At 44.5% G+C, this 19,631-nt stretch overlaps 1 protein-coding gene across 4 annotated transcripts in view; it reads right to left on the bottom strand.

Moving 5' to 3' along the window:
* KCNK10 (potassium two pore domain channel subfamily K member 10) overlaps positions 1-19,631 on the bottom strand; it is a 68,436-nt gene that overhangs the window by 12,902 nt on the left and 35,903 nt on the right. For 3 of the 4 annotated variants that reach the window (XR_012232703.1, XM_073578225.1, XM_073578223.1), the window contains exons 3-5: positions 14,101-14,218; positions 13,557-13,717; positions 11,398-11,584 (exon numbers count right to left, since the gene is read on the bottom strand). Coding sequence is in view for 3 of the 4 variants with exons in the window: in XM_073578225.1 (XP_073434326.1) it covers positions 11,398-11,584; positions 13,557-13,717; positions 14,101-14,218 (466 nt within the window). In the remaining variant the exon portion in view is untranslated. The remainder of the gene's footprint in view (positions 1-11,397; positions 11,585-13,556; positions 13,718-14,100; positions 14,219-19,631) is intronic. The other variant, XM_073578224.1, reaches the window with a different exon arrangement.

The following is a 19,631-nucleotide window of genomic DNA, read 5'->3' as shown; positions in this document are numbered from 1 at the left end:
AGCGGTGATGTCACTGCTGTATAATATAACTGATATCTGGAGAGCGGTGATGTCACTGCTGTATAATATAACTGATATCTGGAGAGCGGTGATGTCACTGCTGTATAATATAAGGGATATCTGGAGAGTGGTGATATCAGTGCTGTATAATATAACTCACATCTGGAGAGCGGTGATGTCATATCCTGTATAATATAACTGATATCTGGAGAGCGGTGATGTCATCGCTGTATAATATAACTGTTATCTGGAGAGCGGTGATGTCATATCCTGTATAATATAACTGATCTCTGGAGAGTGGTGATGTCACTGCTGTATAATATAACTGATATCTGGAGAGCGGTGATGTCACTGCTGTATAATATAAGGGATATCTGGAGAGTGGTGATATCAGTGCTGTATAATATAACTCACATCTGGAGAGCGGTGATGTCATATCCTGTATAATATAACTGATATCTGGAGAGCGGTGATGTCATCGCTGTATAATATAACTGATATCTGGAGAGCGGTGATGTCATCGCTGTATAATATAACTGATATCTGGAGAGCGGTGATGTCACTGCTGTATAATATAAGGGATATCTGGAGTGTGGTGATATCAGTGCTGTATAATATAACTCACATCTGGAGAGCGGTGACGTCACTGCAGTATAATATAACTGATATCTGGAGAGCGGTGATGTCACTGCTGTATAATATAACTGATATCTGGAGAGCGGTGATGTCACCGCTGTATAATATAACTGATATCTGGAGAGCGGTGATGTCACTGCTGTATAATATAAGGGATATCTGGAGAGTGGTGATATCAGTGCTGTATAATATAACTCACATCTGGAGAGCGGTGATGTTACCGCATGAATATTATTACTTGCAGTATATCTGGGGAATAGTGATATAATCAGTGGATAATACATGGCCCGTTGTAGCAGGGGAGCTGTTGCAGATTTTTCACATTACACCCCAGATGACGGCTGCACAACTTTCCATTGATCAGTGAATACATGAACTCTCGCTGACTCTGCTCTTGGGTCTGCCGGCCTTTTCATTGTCGCGCTTACTGTTGGGGCCTTCCGCTTCATCATTTGTGTGTGGGTGAAGGGGATCAACCAGAATAACAGTAACCTGATAATACAGATGACCCGAGCGGTCTCATTGTTAAAGTAAATCAGGACACCGCGAAAGAGCAGAACCTCCTTCTCCAGTAGTAATGTTCTGCGCAGCACGAGGGCGATGCCTCGGAGCCCAGTCCCTGCCGCTCCACAGACCCTTATTCAAAGCGCTCGCTGTTTACTCTAATTGGAATGAACATAATTAATTTAAAGCTGCTTTAATTGGATGAGGTAACATTTAATGACTCTGAAGATGGCGGCTGATTCCTCTTTATAAATGCAAAATACAAAACTTACACGTCACTATTCAAAGTAATAACAATCTAAAAGATGCCGTTCCAGAAATACAACCCCTGGCAAAAATTATGGAATCACTGGCCTTGGAGGATGTATATTCAGTTGTTTAATTTTGTAGAAAAAAAGCAGATCACAGACATAGCACAAAACTAATTGTCATGATCCATGCGGTAACCTTTTTTTTTTCCTCTCTCTAAGCTTTGTGCTTAGAGATAGTTTTGTCCCCGGTGGCCAGTATGGTCATTGCACTGGTGTGCTTAGAGATAGCTTTGCCCCGGTGGCCAGTATGGTCATTGCACTGGTGTTTTTAGAGATAGTTTGCCCCCGGTGGTGGTTAGTGTAATTGCACGGGAATCACTAACAGGTGTGTTTACTCAATAAAGGTGTGTCAGTTGTGCTCACCCACGTTGGTGATATTGTTGTTGCATGGGTGAAGGAAGGAGCTGAGGAGAGTCCAGGACAGCTCAGTCAGAGTCCTGGATTGGCAGCTATGGTGTCAGCGAGGAGTTCATGTAAAGCATGGTGGAGTGGCAGCTATGGTGTCAGTGAAGAATTCTTGCAAAGCTTGGTGGAGTGGCAGCTATGGTGTAAAGCTGCACTCAGTTGCTGGACTCTTTTGCTGGAAGCTGCACTCAGGTGCTGGACTCCATTGCTGGACAGCTGCACCCAGGTGTTGGACATGGTGGGAGGAAGATGCACTCAGGTGTTGGACTCTGTTGCCTGGAGCAAGTGCATCAGAGCAAAGCTAAGTGTTTCCCTGTTTGTCACTTTTCCTCACGTTGGTGTTAGCACAACGGTGGGGCCAGTGCCTGCACCACCCAGCTCCCTAGTAAGGAATAGGTGTAGGGTGTGCTAGGGTGACAGGTATCCTGATCGGCGACAGGTGAGGAGCCTGTATAGGGAATGTTACGATTGTTAGGGACACTGACTCAGGGGAGTGCAGGAGGTCGCCACATCCCCCCGTTCCCTATCGTAGGGCCCACCGTTGTAAATGTTTCCATATCCCCTGTGTCTTGTTGTATTAGTTACCGGCCTGCGGGCCGCGTCACACTGGACAATTACACGTGCCGTGTCCTGTTGTATTAGTTACCGGCCCGCTGGTCGTGTCACACAGGACGGGGCACGTGACACTAATGTCAATTAAAATGGCAACTTTCCAGCTTTAAGAAACACTAAAAGAAATCAAGAACAAAAAATGTGGTAATCGGTAATGGTTACTTTTTTAAACCAAGCATAGGGAAAAAATTATGGAATCACTCAATTCTGAGGAAAAAATTATGGAATCACCCTGTAAATTTTCATTCCCAAAACTAGGTGAGCACACCTTGGAGAGCTGTTGCACCAAGTGGACTGACATGAATCATGGCTCCAACACGAGAGATGTCAATAGACACAAAAGGAGAGGATTATCAAACTCTTAAAAGAGGGTAAATCATCATGCAATGTTGCAAAAGATGTTGGTTGTTAACAGTCAGCTGTGTCTAAAATCTGGACCAAATGCAAACAACATGGGAAGGTTGTTAAAGGCAAACAAACTGGTAGACCAAGAAAGACATCAAAGCGTCAAGACCAGAAACTTAAAGCAATATGTCTCCAAAACAGGAAATGCACAACAAAACAAATGAGGAACGAATGGGAGGAAACTGGAGTCAATGTCTGTGACCGAACTGTAAGAAACCGCCTAAAGGAAATGTGATTTACATACAGAAAAGCTAAACGAAAGCCATCATTAACACCTAAACAGAAAAAAACAACTATAACTATTTTGGACACTTTTCTTATCCCATCAGTTGAAAGGATGTTTGGGGATGATGGAATCATTTTTCAAGATTATAATGCATCCTGCCATAGAGCAAAAACTGTGAAAACATTCCTTGAAAAAAGACACATAAGGTCAATGTCATGGCCTGCAAATAGTCAGAATCTCAATCCAATTGAAAATCTTTGGTGGAAGTTGAAGACAATGGTCCATGACAAGGCTCCAACCTGCAAAGCTGATCTGGCAACAGCAATCAGAGAAAGTTGGAGCCAGATTGATGAAGAGTACTGTTTGACACTCATTAAGCCCATGCCTCAGAGACTGCAACATGTTATAAAAGCCAGAGGTGGTGCAACAAAATACTAGTGATGTGTTGGAGTGTTTTTTTTGTTGGTTTGTTTTTCATGATTCCATAATTTTTTCTCTATGCTTGGTTTAAAAAAGTAAGTAGGAGGGAGCTTGAGACGCACTGAGCCATTTATTACGGGTATCTATGATCTAGTCATATTTTCTATGCACTTTATGAATGGCTGTTTGTAGCCTGTTCACACTATGCACTTTATTATTGCTATAATGTTCATATGATCACTTTGCTAATGTGGCCAATGTGTCTATTATGCATCTATCTCCTTGTGATATTATCTTATGGTATTTTATTATGTCCATTTGCTCTGTTTTTCCTTTTTTGTGCAATTAAATAAATTTATTTGAGTCTTTATTTTTCTCGACTCCTTTTGGTTTATTCATCTTTTTTGAGAAGGTTATTATGCTAATAATGAATATCCATTTACGCATTAGAGTTATTAAGTGATTTTGTTTTTCACTAAGTTGTTGGTTTAAAATTAAACAACTGAATGAACATCCTCCAAGGCCGGTGATTCCATAATTTTTGCCAGGGGCTGTATATACCACCACAAAAAACGTGATAAACAAGGATCAACTATACAGTGAAGGAAATAAGTATTCGATCCCTTGCTGATTTTGTAAGTTTGCCCACTGACAAAGACATGAACAGTCTATAATTTTAAGGATAGGTTAATTTTAACATTGAGAGATAGAATATCAAAAATAAAATTCAGAAAATCAATGTCACGATCCATTTTTGGACTTGTGGCAGCTCTGGTTCCACTGACATTAAAACTTTTTTCCTTTCAGGCCAGCGGGGGTTGAATGCAGTTTTTTCCTGCTGGCGAGCTAGTGTTACTGTAGTGCTGCTGGGCCAGCTGATGTGGCTGGTGAACACTCCCAAATCCTTTAAAAGGTTGGCGTTGTGTTTGTGCTGTTTGGAGACCGACCAACTGTTGAGTCGTGTCACATTGGTCAGTCACTCCGTGACATTATCATCAACCGTCCATTTTTTTTTTTCTGGTGAACCATGGCTCAAATGCAGGCCTTTGTCCAACTGCTCTCACCGATGAGCTCAAGGTGCTGCGTGTTGAGGTGGTGCTGCAGCAGTTGATGGGGTTCTGGGCCTTGGCTCTGGTGCAGGCTCAACCAGAACCGAAGATATCTCTCCCTGACAGGTTCGCTGGAGGGAGAGATAGATTTCTGGCTTTTCAGGAAGCCTGAAAATTATACTTCAAGCTTCGCCCTCGTTCATCAGGGAGTGAGTAACAATGGGTGGGAATCATAGTCTCCCTTCTTAAGGGTGATCCCCAATCCTGGGCCTTCTCCCTGCCGACCGATTCACCATCTCTGCGGTCGGTGGACAAGTTTTTCGCGGCTCTGGTGCTGGTGTATGGAGATCCTGATGGCGTCTGCCTGGTGAATTCACAACTCCGTAAAATCAAGCAGGGGGGACGGCCGGCTGAGGAGTACTGCTTAGGCTATGTGCACACGTAGTTTTTAGTCTCTGCGGATTTTGTAGAGAAAACCGCAGGAAATCCGCAGGACAAAGTGCTGCGGTTTTGCTGCGGTTTATCTGCGGATTATCTGCGTTTTTTCCGCGGTTTTGCCCTGCGGTTTTACACCTCATAATGGATGAGGTGTAAAACCGCAGCGTTTCTGCACCAAACAATTGACATGCTGCGGATTGTAAACCGCAGCAAAACCGCGCGGAAAAATCCGCAGCATGTGCACAGCTTTTTTTTATTTCCATAGGAAATAAAGGTACTGTACAACGCAGCAGAATCTGCAGCGTTTCTGCAGAGCCAAAAACGCTGCGGAAACGCAGCAGAATCCGCAGCGTGTGCACATACCCTTAGAGCTCAGGAGGTGGGCCACTGACATACAGTGGAATGAATCTGCCCTTAGGAGCCATTTTATGCAAGGTCTGTCCCCAAGGTTGCAGGATACTTTTGTGCAGTACTCCACCCCCAGGTCGTTGGAGACCGCCATGTCCCTTGCCATCCGGGTGGATAGACGCTTGAGGGAGAGGCATACACCAAATGTGCCCCCTGTGGTCCTTGCTAGGGAGGAGGACACACTGAGCAGGTGGACGAACCAATGCAGGTGGGAGGAGTTGGTTCCCAAACGGGGTTGCCTGCGGTTCGCCGTGGTGTGGGGGCATGTTTTTTCTGTGGGCAGACTGGTCATTTAATCGGGGTCTGCCCAGCTCGCGCCAAAGTAGTACCATCTAAGAAGCGTCCCCCTGGTCATGTGGAGGGAAGCGACCAGGGAGTGTATATTTCCTCCATTTTTTCCCCTCAGTGTACCTTGTCAGCTGAAGTGATGGTTGGGTAACTGAGAGTATACCGGTGCTTGTGGACAGTGGAGCAGGTGTCAATCTGGTGGATGCTCACTTTGTCCAGACCCATGGCCTGAGGAGTAGGACGCTAACGAGACCACTAAGCGTCCCGGGCATTGACTCCGTTCCACTCAGCTAGGGGAGGGTTACCCAAGTCATGGATGATATACACCTGCGTATAGGGACTCGTCATGAGGAGTCCATGTCGTGCTACGTCTTGGGGGGAATGCCAATGTGGTAATAGCAGGTACGTGGGATGCAGTGACGAGACGCGAGACGGATTGAACTTTTGGTGATAACTTTTATGGAATGATGCCGGTAGGGCTATCCTAAGCAACCACACAAAATAACAGAAATTGTCCTCGCAGGGACCCCATACAAGCAAACATTGGTTATAGGAACACGACTACTCCGGCAAAGGCCGGTCACTATAGGGCCGCGGTATGGCCGACTACAGGTCCTTAGTTATTCAACCAATGTCCTGTATTAATTTCTTAGGGCACTTCACATCAGAGAATATAACACTAATCCCATATACCGCTATACAGGATAATGAAGACATCCCAAGCATAATAAAAATAATTTTTATTTCAAATGAATTAAAAACACATCTTAAAAAAGCAAAATGGAAGAAGCTGGCGGCGAAACGTGCGTCGGGGTGAGGGGACGCCACGGGCACCTACTAATACTGGTAAATATTGACATTATACCTTGGACTTTGATGGTTAAAGGGCTGGGGAATCTCCCTTTTGATATATAGTGGGTCTTGTTACCTTACATTTGACTCTGGTCTGTTTCTCATTGCCGGCCTGCCGTTTACCGTCAGTCCTATTTTGTTTTGTTTTGTTAATAAGGCACCTCTTTTATGCTAATTATTAGTATTACTATCTGTCTTTACATTTTAATAAGACATTTTTTGAGATATAAATATACTAGTCAAGCAGTGTTCTGAAAGTGTAGCACATGTGACATTGGTAGCTCATTGGAGCAAGTGTTATTGTTCATGCGTTATTTCGGCACATATATTATGATTGCACTGCTGTATAATAATATGGATTATATTTATTAGCATAAATTATAACATCACTTATATGTGTTATGTAGTGATATTGATATAGATGCCTTATTGCTGTATTATTGTAATCTTGTGCTCTGGCGTCTCCTATATACGGCATTTTGCTTTTTTAAGATGTGTTTTTAATTAATTTGAAATAAAAATTATTTTTATTATGTTTGGGATCTCTTAGTTATCCTGTATAGCGGTATATGGGATTAGGGTCCTTAGTTATGTAGTGTCACTTATCCGTCCTTACGTCCCTCGGCGTCCTGGACGATGGTGCTTCGGCGTCGCAGCCGCTGGGCCCAGCTGCTGAGGATCTGGCGTAGTCTTCAGGCGTTCCGATGCCCAGGCGAAGCAGGGGCACAACAGGCCCTAGAAGGGTTCTTTGGCGGAATGTTCGAGGCCGAAGCCCCTGTACGGGGGCAGGTAGTGGCGGGGCTAAGTGGCGGTTGGTAGGCCACTGGCGCAGCCAGCGGCTGCACTGGGGCACCCGCGGTGGGCGATGGCCCGGCCCTTGTCACAGACTGGAGCGGGGCGGTGGCGGCTGCGAACGGCAATGGACAAGCCGCAGCCGCGGTCGGGAGTGGAGCGGCAGTGGCTGTGGGCCGCAGCGGGCAGGCCGCAACCGCGAGCTGGAGTGAAGTGGCAGCGGCTGCAGGTGACTGCGGGCAGGCCGCAGCCGCGAGCTGGAGTGAGGTGGCAACGGCCGCGTGCTGGAGTGAAGCAGCGGTCTTCTGTCAGTCGGCTCAGCGCCGTCTCTCTGCAGTCCACCGTGAACCTCCCTCCTGTCGCTGTCCTTCTTTCTGGTTTCTGCTCGTGGCTCTCGCTCCCTGGCGCTCCCACGGTCTCCTGCTCTGCTCCTTCTCTCCCATTCTGCTGACTCACCCTGACTGGCGCCCTCCGCCCCTTTTATATAGGCTCCGCCCCCAACTATTCTGTCAGTCTCAGCGGTCCGTCCCCTAACTCTGCTCCCCGGAAACAGACCCCCTAGGAACTTAGATGACGGTCCCCTTGGTTCCGGCCCTTCCTCCTACACCAACACCCATCGTTTCAGGACTCCCTTGGTTGAAAAAACACAACCCGGTGATAGATTGGGAGTCCAGGGAAGTAGTCAGCTGGGATCAGTTGTGTAAGGACTGCTGTCCAGGAGCTACGATCTCTGCCGTTCATCTACAACCGTCCCCTTCTTCTCCGGTGGGGGCAGAAAAGGTGCTGCCAGGGAGTAGGGGCAAGTCTCAACCTTCACCACAAGCTAACCCTGAGTGTCGGAGTCCTCACAGGAGAAGGGGTCAGGGGAGGGTGGTGGTTCCCTCTGAGCATTGTGGGGGTGGGAGTTTGGAGACACAGGGGGATGCCTCTGTTGTCGGTTCTTCTAAGAGTTCACAATCTTGTGGCAGACGTATGCGTGGCAATAAACGTTCAGGTCCAGATCTGTGTGTGAATAAGTACGTGTGGGTGTCCATCAAAAACATCAGGTGGAAATGTGCTACTGGGACCTGGAGTTCTAGGGTGATCGGGCCATATCAGTTGTCGGCCATTCTCAGCCCGGGGACTTTCCAATTGGAGTTACCCCCAGTTATACATGTACACAACTCATTCCCCAGGTCAGCACTCTGGTGATTTGTGGCACCTCCAGAGCCTACGTTTTTGTCACCTCCATTAGGTTGCGTTTGCCATAAACCTGAGGGTCAGGTGACTGCCGAGGTGAACTCTGGTTTATCGAGGCATCCTCACCGTAACTTGTTGACTGGTGAGGTCCAGTGTTGAGGGTCCAGAGGCCCCTCATTGAAAGGGGGGTACTGTCACGATCCATTTTTTGATTTGTGGCAGCTCTGGTTCCTCTCACATTAAAGTTTTTTCATTTTAGGCGAACGGGGGTTTTTCCCCACTGGCGAGCTGGTGTTACTGCAGTGCTGCTGGGTCAGCTAATGTTGTTGGTGACCACTCCCATATCATTTAAAAGGTCACCTGTTGCATCAGCTGACTTTTGGTGATACAGTTCCTCTTTGGAGACCAACCTTTGCAGAAGCAGTTCTCTGGTGTCAGCCAAGTCTGGTTTTTGGATTCCTGTTGCTGTGCTATCTGTGGTGTGGAGTTAAGCAGCGGAGTGCAGAAGCTAAGTGTTGTATTTTTGTTACCTTGTCTCTTTGGTGTCTGTCACTTCCCCCTGTGTGTTTTATCTGCAGAGGTGAGGCTAGAGCTCCATGCCGGCCAGTGCACTAGCAATGGCAGATCTAGGTGACAAATAGGGATGAGGTATCCTGACGTCGGCAGGGGGAAGGACCTGCATAGGGTGTTAGGTGAGAACAGGGCCAGGCTCACAGTGGAGCTCAGGAGGTGACCGTCCCTGATTCTCTATTGTCAGGGCCTTCCTCTCCCCTATTCCATCGGCATTGTGTTTGTGCCGTTTCGTGACCGTTGAGTCATGTCACACTGGTCAGTCACTCCGTGACAATCAAATTGTATACATTATATAAATTTATTTGCATTTTGTAGTGAGAAATAAGTATTTGATCCCTCTGGCAAACAAGACTTAATACTTGGTGGCAATACCCTTGTTGGCAAGCACAGCAGTCAGACTATTTTTGTAGTTGATGATGATGTTTGCGCACATGTCAGGAAGAATCTTGGTCCACTCCTCTTTGCAGATCATTTCTAAATCATTTAAGATTTTGAGGCTGTCCCTTGGCAACTTGGAGCTTCAACTCCCTCCATAAGTTTTCTATGGGATTAAAGTCTGGAGACTGGCTAGGTCACTCCATGACCTTAATGTTCTTCTTTTTTAGCCACTCCTTTGTTGACTTGGCTGTATACTTTGGGTCATTGTCTTGCTGGAAGACCCAGCTACGACCCATTTTTAATGTCCTGACGGAGGGAAGGAGGTTGTCACTCAGGATTTTACGATACATGGCTCCATCCATTCTCCCATTGATGTGGTGAAGTAGCTCTGTGCCCTTAGCAGATAAACACCTCCCAAAACATAATGTTTCTACCTCTATGCTTGACAGTGGGGATGGTGTTCTTTGGGTCATAGGTAGCATTTCTCTTCCTCCAAGCACGGCGAGTTGAGTTAATGCCAAAGAGCTCAATTTTTGTCTCATCTGACCACAGCACCTTCTCCGAATCACTCACAGAATCATCCAGGTGTTCACTGACAAACTTCAGAGGGTCCTGCACATGTGCCTTCTTGAACAGGGGGACCTTGCGAGCACTGCAGGATTTTAAACCTTTGCGGCGTAATGTGTTACCAATAGTTTTCTTGGTGACTGTGGTCCCAGCTGCCTTGAGATCATTCACCAGTTCTCCCCGTGTAGTTTTAGGCTGATCTCTCACCTTTGTCATGATCAAGGTTACCCTACGAGGTGAGATTTTGCATGGTGCCCCAGATCAATGTCGATTGACAGTCATTTTGTATTTCTTTCATTTTTTTTTACTATTGCACCAACAGTTGTCTCCTTCTCACCCAGCGTCTTACTTATGGTTTTTTAGCCCATTCCAGCTTTGTGCAGGTCTATGCTCTCGTCTCTGACACCCTTAGGAAGCTCTTTCGTCTTGCCCATGTTGTAGAGTCTGACAGATTAATTGAGTCTGTGGACAGGAGTCTTTTATAAAGGTGACTATGTAAGACAGCTGTCTTTAATGCAGGTAATGAGCTGATTAGAAGCATCTAACTGGTCTGTAGGAGCCAGAACGCATAATGGTTGGTAGGGGATCAATTACTTATTTCTCACAGCAAAATGCAAATACATTTATATAATGTGATTTTCTGGATTTTATTTTTGATATTCTATCTCTCAATGTTAAAATTAAACTACCCTTAAAATAGACTGTCTTTGTCAGTGGGCAAACTTACAAAATCAGCAAAGGATCAAATACTTATTTCCTTCACTGTATATAAAGTCATTAAAATAAACACTAATGTAAAATATGCAAGAGAACCTGATACGAGATAAAAATGAACTGAAAGTCACAGAATAATGTAAAAGCAATATTAAATATAGAAATATATATTTATCTAGGATAAAATAATCTGATCTAACATCTGTACGCTTCATAGTGACCGCCGGTGGGGAGTATCCGCCTCTCTCTCCTGCAGAGCCTCTCTCTCCTACAGAGCCTCTCCCATGTGCTTCTTCAGCCTTTGCTCAGTATTGCTGATAGACCCCCTCCTGCCCCCAGTAGTAGCCGCCCAATTATTAACCCTGACACGTGCCTCATATATAATTCATTTCGGGATGGGCTCATCGGATTATTATAGTGGGGGAGGGACCCTGTGCAGAACATGTGTATACTGAGGGGGCTCCGCAGGACATGATAGGGGGAGTAGTGCTATGTGGTCCTCCGGGACCGTCTCACACATGATAGGATTAGATACACAGCTCAGACCTGATCACCCAACATAAGGATTAGATGCACAGCGCTGCAAACGTATCGCACATGACTGGATTAGATGCATACATCGGTTCCTGCAGTCTCTTACCTGCCACATAGTCCCCAAAGCCGACAGTTGTGAGTGTAACCACCACAAAGTAAATGGACTCCAGCTCCGTCCATCCCTCGATCTGTTTGAAGATGACGGCCGGGATGGTGACGAACACCAGACACCCGGCCACGATGAACAAGATGGTGGAGATGACGCGGATCTTGGTCTGGCTCACCTGCTTCTTCTGGAACAAAGACTCCTGGTTAGATACATTGTTACTGCAAGTGTATAATGGAGGGCACCGAAAACGGGGGAGGTCAGATACTAATAGTGTGGTCAGAGGGAAGTATGATTTCCATCGGACACGTACAACCAGATCTATGAACACAGGAGCCGAATAGTTCTCTACATTTGCTCCTTTTTTGCGTTTTCCTGGTTTTATATTTTATTCATTTTTTTAAGATAAGAAACATGTAAATGAGCTTGTATGCAAATGAGGTGGTAATTTACCTGGGAAGGGATGGGATGCCTTCATGCTCGGCCTCAGAAGAACCTCCTGGGAATGTAAAGGACCCAGAGGCGACGAGCGCAGAATCCTGCTGATCTGATATGTTGGGGACGTTACATTTTATTACTGTTTCCATGGTAACAGTCAGGGGTTTCCTCTGCCTATAGAAGTGCTAATGCCCCTGACAATGAATCAGCAGCGCATCCTCCTCCATAACCGGAGCGCCCTGAACAGGAGCCGGGAGATGATACAAAGTATCAGGAGGAGGGATCGGGCGCATGCAACATTGTAGCTAGAATAACGGCCTCTTCTGAATCTCCCACGACTACAGAGGGGATTGTTTCAGATTCTCTCTACCCATTAAAATAGGTGATTTCAGTGAAGTAGGACTGGGACCCCGCTGCTCCAGGGGCATCATAATGGCAACTTTGTGACATGGACCCTTAATCTCAGTGCACTTGTGAAGATCTGGCAAGGCCTTTGCTGTAATGAAGGGGTTGGTGACCGGTCTGCCTTCAGGAATGGAGGGAGCAGAGGGCATCCAGTGTATTTTAGCCACCTCCAGAGCTGCAATCACAAAGCTGTTACTGCTCCCGTTAGTGGAAACACTTGATCATGTCAAGATACTATAATGTATCTACGAACATCCAACACACCAGGGCTCGCTCTAGTTTGCTCTCCACCATGATGGGGTGCTCTTCCTTCCTTCTTTCGCATTTGCTCTCCACCACGGTGGGGCGCTCTTTCTTCCTTCTGTTGTTTCTCTGGCTTGCTCTTGTTTGCTCTCCACCCCGGTGGGGCGCTCTTTCATCCTTCTGTTGTCTCTCTGGCTTGTTCTTGTTTGCGCTTCACTATGGTGGGAAGCGCTCTTATTCTTTCTAGTTTTCTCTATCGCTCTACTACCTCCCAGTTGATGGACACCAGCATCATTCTGAAAGCAGCTTTGGCTGTGACTGGAGTAGCACACTATGAGATAAAGGAAAGGTCTCCTACCTGGCAACGGAGATGGACACCGCTCTCGCTCTGCATTGATCAACTCCATCTCTCTGATCTGCCCACAGTGACATCACACGAGACCTGATGATGTCACCAACTAGCGCAGGAATGTGCCACCATTAGGGCTGATAAGCAGTAACCACTGGGGTATAAAGGCTGTTTTTGTACACGTGATGCTGGATGAATAATGGATTAGCCCAGTGTGTCGGTATTATCCCTGCGCTGCTTTTATTCTCACAATTTGCCTCCTGCAGTGTGAGACCGCAGTAACGAGCACTTTATATAATTACTTGTAACTTTGACTTTCTACTTTCTTCTTGGAGACCCGTCTATAAAGTCGTGGTGTCTGGGTTTACGCACCATGAGCCCAATTTACACACTCCTAACAGCGCCACGTCTTCAGAGACTTTCACAATGCGGCTCATTAAATATATATACAGCATTTTATGGATATCTGCTCATTAGGGTAATGGGCTCAGCAGGAATTAGGGGGCTTCGCTGCAGCAGAGAGGCTGGTTCTGACTAATAAGGGGCATCGCCTCTGGTTGGGCAGCGTGCACATTCTTTTTAATAGGGAGAGAACAACACCGGGCGAGGGTCAACCCACCCCAATTATCATCTAATATATTGTCCATGGGCTTTCTAAAGGTCCCTGAATAATCAAACTTCATCTACAAGATGCACAAAGTAACTGCTCCTTCGCAACACTTACCCTAAAGACTTTCTCCACCCTTGCGATGCTTTTTCCAAAAATTGTGCCCAGTTGGTCCCCAATTCCAGCCAACAAAAAGCCAAAGAGAGGGATTCCAAAAATTGCATACAGGATGCAGAAAATCTTCCCTCCTTCTGTACTGGGGGCAATGTTCCCATAACCTGGAGACAGAAGATGAATCGTCACATTGGAAACATTCGGGGCCTGCAGATCGCACTATTGTAAAACCAAAATTTCTCAACATTGCAACCTTGAGAGACGGTCGCTGTGGTTTGCGCTGCGTATATTTGCTCCATGTCACTTTCCTCTGCACTTCACTTTTCACCCTGTGCACAATTATGTAGTAATATTGATTTTTTTATTTTTTTTTCTCTGTATTCTGCGGATGCTTTTGGTCATGTATAATTCAAAAATTATAAAAGGTAATGAACTGTCCTGAAAAGTGCATCTTCTAAAAAGCAGACAGTAATAGAGCAAAGGGTGGGAGTGGGAAATGTGAATGGTAAGATGTAAGCCATCTGAGAATCTGTCACTTAAAACTCACCTATCGTGGTTATTACTGTTCCAGCAAAAAAGAAGGCGCTGCCGAGGTCCCAGTGGCTGCTGCTATTTGAGTAGTTCCCAATGGGATTAACTCCGGCATTATCTGCTTCAATGGCTTTCTAAAAAGAGAGACAGAGAGAGAGAGACAGGAGGGAAGTAAGATTAGTAATAAACTTACAAAATGTTGTACAGTAATATAAAGAATACTGCCCCCTATGTACAAGAATATAACTACTATAATACTGCTCCTATGTACAAGAATATAACTACTATAATACTGCTCATATGTACAAGAATATAACTACAATAATACTGCCCCCTATGTACAAGAATATAATTACTATAATACTGCCCCCATATACAGGAATATAGCTACTATAATACTGTCCCCATGTACAAGAGTATAACTACTATAATACTGCTCCTATGTACAAGAATATAACTACTATAATACTGCCCCTATGTACAAGAGTATAACCACTATAATACTGCCCATATGTACAAGAATATAACTGCTATATTACTGCTCCTATGTACAATAATATAACTACTATATTACTGCCCCCTATGTACAAGAATATAACTACTATAATACTGCCCCTATGTACAAGAGTATAACTACTATAATACTGCCCCTATGTACAAGAATATAACTACTATAATACTGCTCCTATGTACAAGAATATAACTACTATAATACTGCCCCCTATGTACAGGGAAGATCTTATTGCTGATGGTTGCAGACACCAGACAATTGCTCTTTACCGTGACAGAGAAGACCAAGTAGACCGCAGCGTCTGATTTCTCCTACTTCTACACTGATTACACGCAATTCACCTTCATATTAAATGGTACCGGTTTCTTTTAGCGGTGCACGGGTTAATCTGCTCAGTTGAGAGCTCCTGGAAGCTTTCCTGTATTAAGCCTCTCAGCTGTGAACTGTTAGCCATTCCCATCTCCTATATAATCTGGATCCTCATTGTCAAAGATAACTTATGCTGCATGGTTGGAGGTGGTTGGTAGTTGTTGTTGGAGAAGGCGTTTGGTGGATCTGTGACAATTGCTAGGTTTAGTAAGTGTGATTGCTTTTCTTCTGCCACTTTGTTTCTTACCCCATCCTCCTTTTCCTGGTGCCTTCCTCTGTTATATGTGTGAGTAAACAGTGCTGTACAAATTAATTGGGACAGCATTTTTTTAAGTAAAATCGTAAGGTGGTTACCAGTCAGTGATTCAAACCAGTTTTAACTGCTTTGAACAGGTGTTAGTGCCTGTTCAAAGCAGTTAAAACTGGTTTGAATCACTGACTGGTAACCAACTTATAATTTTACTTAAAAAAATGCTGTCCCAATTAATTTGCCCAGCACTGTATTTGTATGTTTAGTATTTTTCATTACCCCTGTTCGTATTACCTTGTTAGTCTGATTGGTGCGTTACAGTAAACTACTACTCCTCTCTTCACTGGGTGGGAGGTGGGGTACAGATTGAGGGCGGATTCGGGAGCTAAGGCAAGGTAGGTGGTCCTGGCGTCTTCACCATCAAAAGTAATCCGGGGAACAGGGTGAGCTAGGGCACCCCCTGGTGTTAGGGACAGGGAAGGAGCCTCTAGTCCTGGGACACCCAACAACAGAGTCGTGACAGTCAGTATGAGATGGTGTTGGTCGGGTTATATGCTGACAGTCTTACATGGAGATCCAGTGCCTGCTTGCCCTGTGGGTTTTCTCTGCTGCCTCCTCACGCTTTTGTTTTACAACACGATTTGTTCATACAATCGTCACTGGCCACTTTTCGCCCTCTATCTATCTCATATATTTTCATATTTGTCATTGTCTTGTTCTTCACTTGATTTTTTTTTGCCTTTTTGTTTCTCAATTCAACAAAACCTCTAGTGGGTCCCTGAAAGCTCCTTCCACATTGAGGAGCCTGACATGTGCCAAGTGTGATTACATCCCAGTCCATCAGACACACATCTGCCCTTTTGTACCAGTCACTGATGTCTGGCTGCTTGGCAGACATGAGGCAGTGTGTATGCATGTAAAAGTTTGAGCACCCCTGGTCAAAATAACTGCTACTGTGAATAGTTAAGCAAGTTGAAGATTAAGTGATTTCTAAAAGGGCTGAAGTTGAAATGTGTTATCTTTCTTTGTATTTTAGGCAAGAAAAAAATATAAAAAATTATAATAAATCATATAATAATCATATAATAATTTTTAAGATGTAAAAAGTTACTATAAAAATATATTCAAAGTTTTTATAGTAACTTTTTACATCTTAAAAAATTATAATAAATCATATATTTTTTTTTCTTGCCTAAAATACAAAGATAACACATTTCAACTTCAGCCCTTTTAGAGATCATTATCATTTCATCTTCAACTTGCTTAACTAGTTACAGTAACAGTTATTTTGAACTGGGGTGCACAAACGTTTACATGGCACTGTGTGTAAAATATGTTTTAGGCCTCTTTCATACGTCAGTTTATTTACGGTACTGGAAAAACTGGTACCGGAGATATCCGTGTCTGTGTGTCCATGTGTCTGTGTGTGTGTACTACGTGTGGCACACGTGTGCTGCATCAGTACCACATGGCCAGTCGACGAGGAAGAAGCAGAGCAGGGGAGAATGATGACTGCCGGCTTCAGCACCTGCTGCCGGGGAACAGCGCTTACTGTAGCGCTTCTTCCCTGGTGCCGATGCGTGACACACGGAGGACATCAATGTGTGTTCTCCGTGTGCACATGTGCAGGACATTTTGCCGTCCATGCTGACGGCAAAAAACAGACATGTCAGCGTGTTTTGCCCATGGACACAAGGTCCGTGGAAACACACTGACATGTGCACAGACCCATTCATTTGAATGGGTCTACGTGTGTCAGTGTCTCCGGTATGTGTGAAAACTGTCACCACACGTACTGGAGACACGGACGTATGAAAGAGGCCTTATATATTATACCTGAACAGCCATTAATCACTAGTTATATAGAAGAGCATTAAGGGTTCATGTCTTTTCGATCTTCAGCACTGGATCAAGGAGAAAATTTCTGCAGCAGCATAGATCTGTAGACAGAATACGAAGACCTCTTTCTTTACACATGGGCAGGATGAGACCCTCACTGACACCGATCAGTAGGGGGTCCAAAAAAGTGGAGATGTCTAATTTTTTGGTTGATTTACACACCGCTTTTGCCATGTATTTATTTATTTATTTTTTCTTAGATTGTTGATAAAGAAAGAGGAATAGCATCCTGGACACCAGACTGATAGTTAGTTACAATGTATCAGACATTTGTGCTGCTGATGTACATTGTCTACTCTGGATACATTGGATCCCCTACTCAGTTTTGTGCAGGATTACTGATGATGGATACCAGTGATCTCATTCGTCGACTGCAAACAAAGCTCCTGAAAAAATCTTAGTAAATTGTAGAACTTTTCACTTATACGCAGATTAACCTTTTCCACAAATTGGAGAATCTGTGTCCGCTTGGGTATTTTATAGGGTCTGGGTATTTTTATATTTTCTTTGGGGAGCAGAAAAGTCCTTCAAATAAAAACCCGACAGATGAGAAAATAAAATCCCCACATATTTCACCAATTTACTAATAAATCTTGTCACAGGGAACTAAAACCTAAAATCAATTGGGCAACAGGGGCAAAAGTATGAAAGTTCTCCAGTGCTGCATTAACAGTAAATCCCAGCATGTAGTGGAGTCCTGCTGCCGCACCTAATGTTGTTTGTCTGCTGTAAATCCTGCAGGCCCAGAGGTGCAGTCAGTCATGCTGCAGGCATCGGGATGTGTCATCCCTGCTGTGTACCTCCAACCCAAGCTGTCGCCTCCTTTCTGCATCTGTTAGTGCTGGATCCTGCTGCAATGCAGTATAGAATGGAAGCCACAGATGCTCCGACATCAGCCCTCTGCCAGTGTGACTGAGCGAAGGATGGGCCACAGACACTCGGGAGGCCGAGACACGAAATGTGTCCCTGCAAAAGAGCAGTGGAATATTGACACTTGTCTAAATGTTTATATCCAGATGCAGTGATCCAGCCTAAACCCCACAGAGGAGACCAAATACTCATGAATGGATTATAAGGCTGATGACGATCATTCGAGCTTGGTTCACTCTGTTTATTTCCTGATCACTTATTCCTTTTAATTTCTTTCTACCTTGCTTCTTCCTTATTTTGTCTCTCTCCCTTTACCTTCCTTTCCCTATCTGAGAAAAATGAGGTAGTAATATATTTCAGTTTTCTATTCGGACTCATTGATCACACAATAAAGTATAGTTGTATGAGTTGTGGACGATGCTCTTATACATTGTAATGAAGTAGCAGAGATTTTTCAGCTGCTGATGTTTAGTTCACAGAGAACAGTCTACACTGGATACAATGACCCCAATTTCATAATTTGGGTGGGGGGAGATTAGTCCCTTAATTTTTTTACTTTTGGCATTAGTTGCTAATTTTTATGCCAAAATTTTCAAAATATCGTACACAATCCATTAATCTGGCGCAAAGACGCATTTTGTTAAATGTCACCTGCTTAACCCAGCAGGAATTACGGCAGCGTCTAAAAATGACTAAAATTGACAAATCCCCGGGCCCAGATGGGATACACCCCCGAGTACTGCAGGAATTAAGCACAGTCATAGATAGACCATTATTTTTAATCTTTAAAGATTCCATAATAACAGGGTCTGTACCACAAGACTGGCGTATAGCAAATGTGGTGCCAATATTCAAAAAGGGGACAAAAACTGAACTTGGAAATTATAGGCCAGTAAGGTTAACCTCAACTGTGGGTAAAATCCTGGAGGGTTTTCTAAGAGATACTATACTGGAGTATCTGGAGAAGAATAACCTCATGACCCAATATCAACATGGGTTTACAAGGGACCGTTCCTGTCAGACTAATCTGATAAGCTTTTATGAAGAGGTAAGTTCCGGAATGGACCAAGGGAATGCAGTGGATGTGGTGTACATGGACTTTTCAAAAGCTTTTGATACGGTGCCACACAAAAGGTTGATACATAAAATGAGAACAATGGGGATAGGGGAAAATATGTGTAGGTGGGTTAACAGCTGGCTCAGGGATAGGAACCAAAGGGTGGTTATTAATGGAGCACACTCGGACTGGGTCACGGTTAGCAGTTGGGTACCACAGGGGTCCGTTTTGGGCCCGCTTCTTTTTTACATATTTATTAATGACCTTGTAGGGGGCATAGAGAGTAGAATTTCAATATTTGCAGATGACACTAAACTCTACAGGGTAATCAATACAGAGGACGACAACTTTATATTACAGGAGGATTTATGTAAGCTAGAAGCTTGGGCTGAAAAATGGCAAGATCATGCACTTGGGTAGAACGAACAAAATGTATAATTATGTGCTTTAGGCTGTGTGCCCACGTAGCAATTTTTAAGCGTTTTTTGCCACGATTTTCGGCACGAAAACGCAGCGAAAACATTTAAAAATCGTGTACACAACGCCCCCCATGCATTCCTATGGCATTCCGCACATGCTGTGCTAATGCTG

The sequence above is a fragment of the Dendrobates tinctorius genome, unplaced genomic scaffold (genome assembly GCF_039654945.1).
Source record: "Dendrobates tinctorius isolate UK_male_01 unplaced genomic scaffold, ASM3965494v1 ptg000058l, whole genome shotgun sequence".
Taxonomy (NCBI): domain Eukaryota; kingdom Metazoa; phylum Chordata; class Amphibia; order Anura; family Dendrobatidae; genus Dendrobates; species Dendrobates tinctorius.
This window is presented reverse-complemented; position numbering and strand designations above follow the sequence as displayed.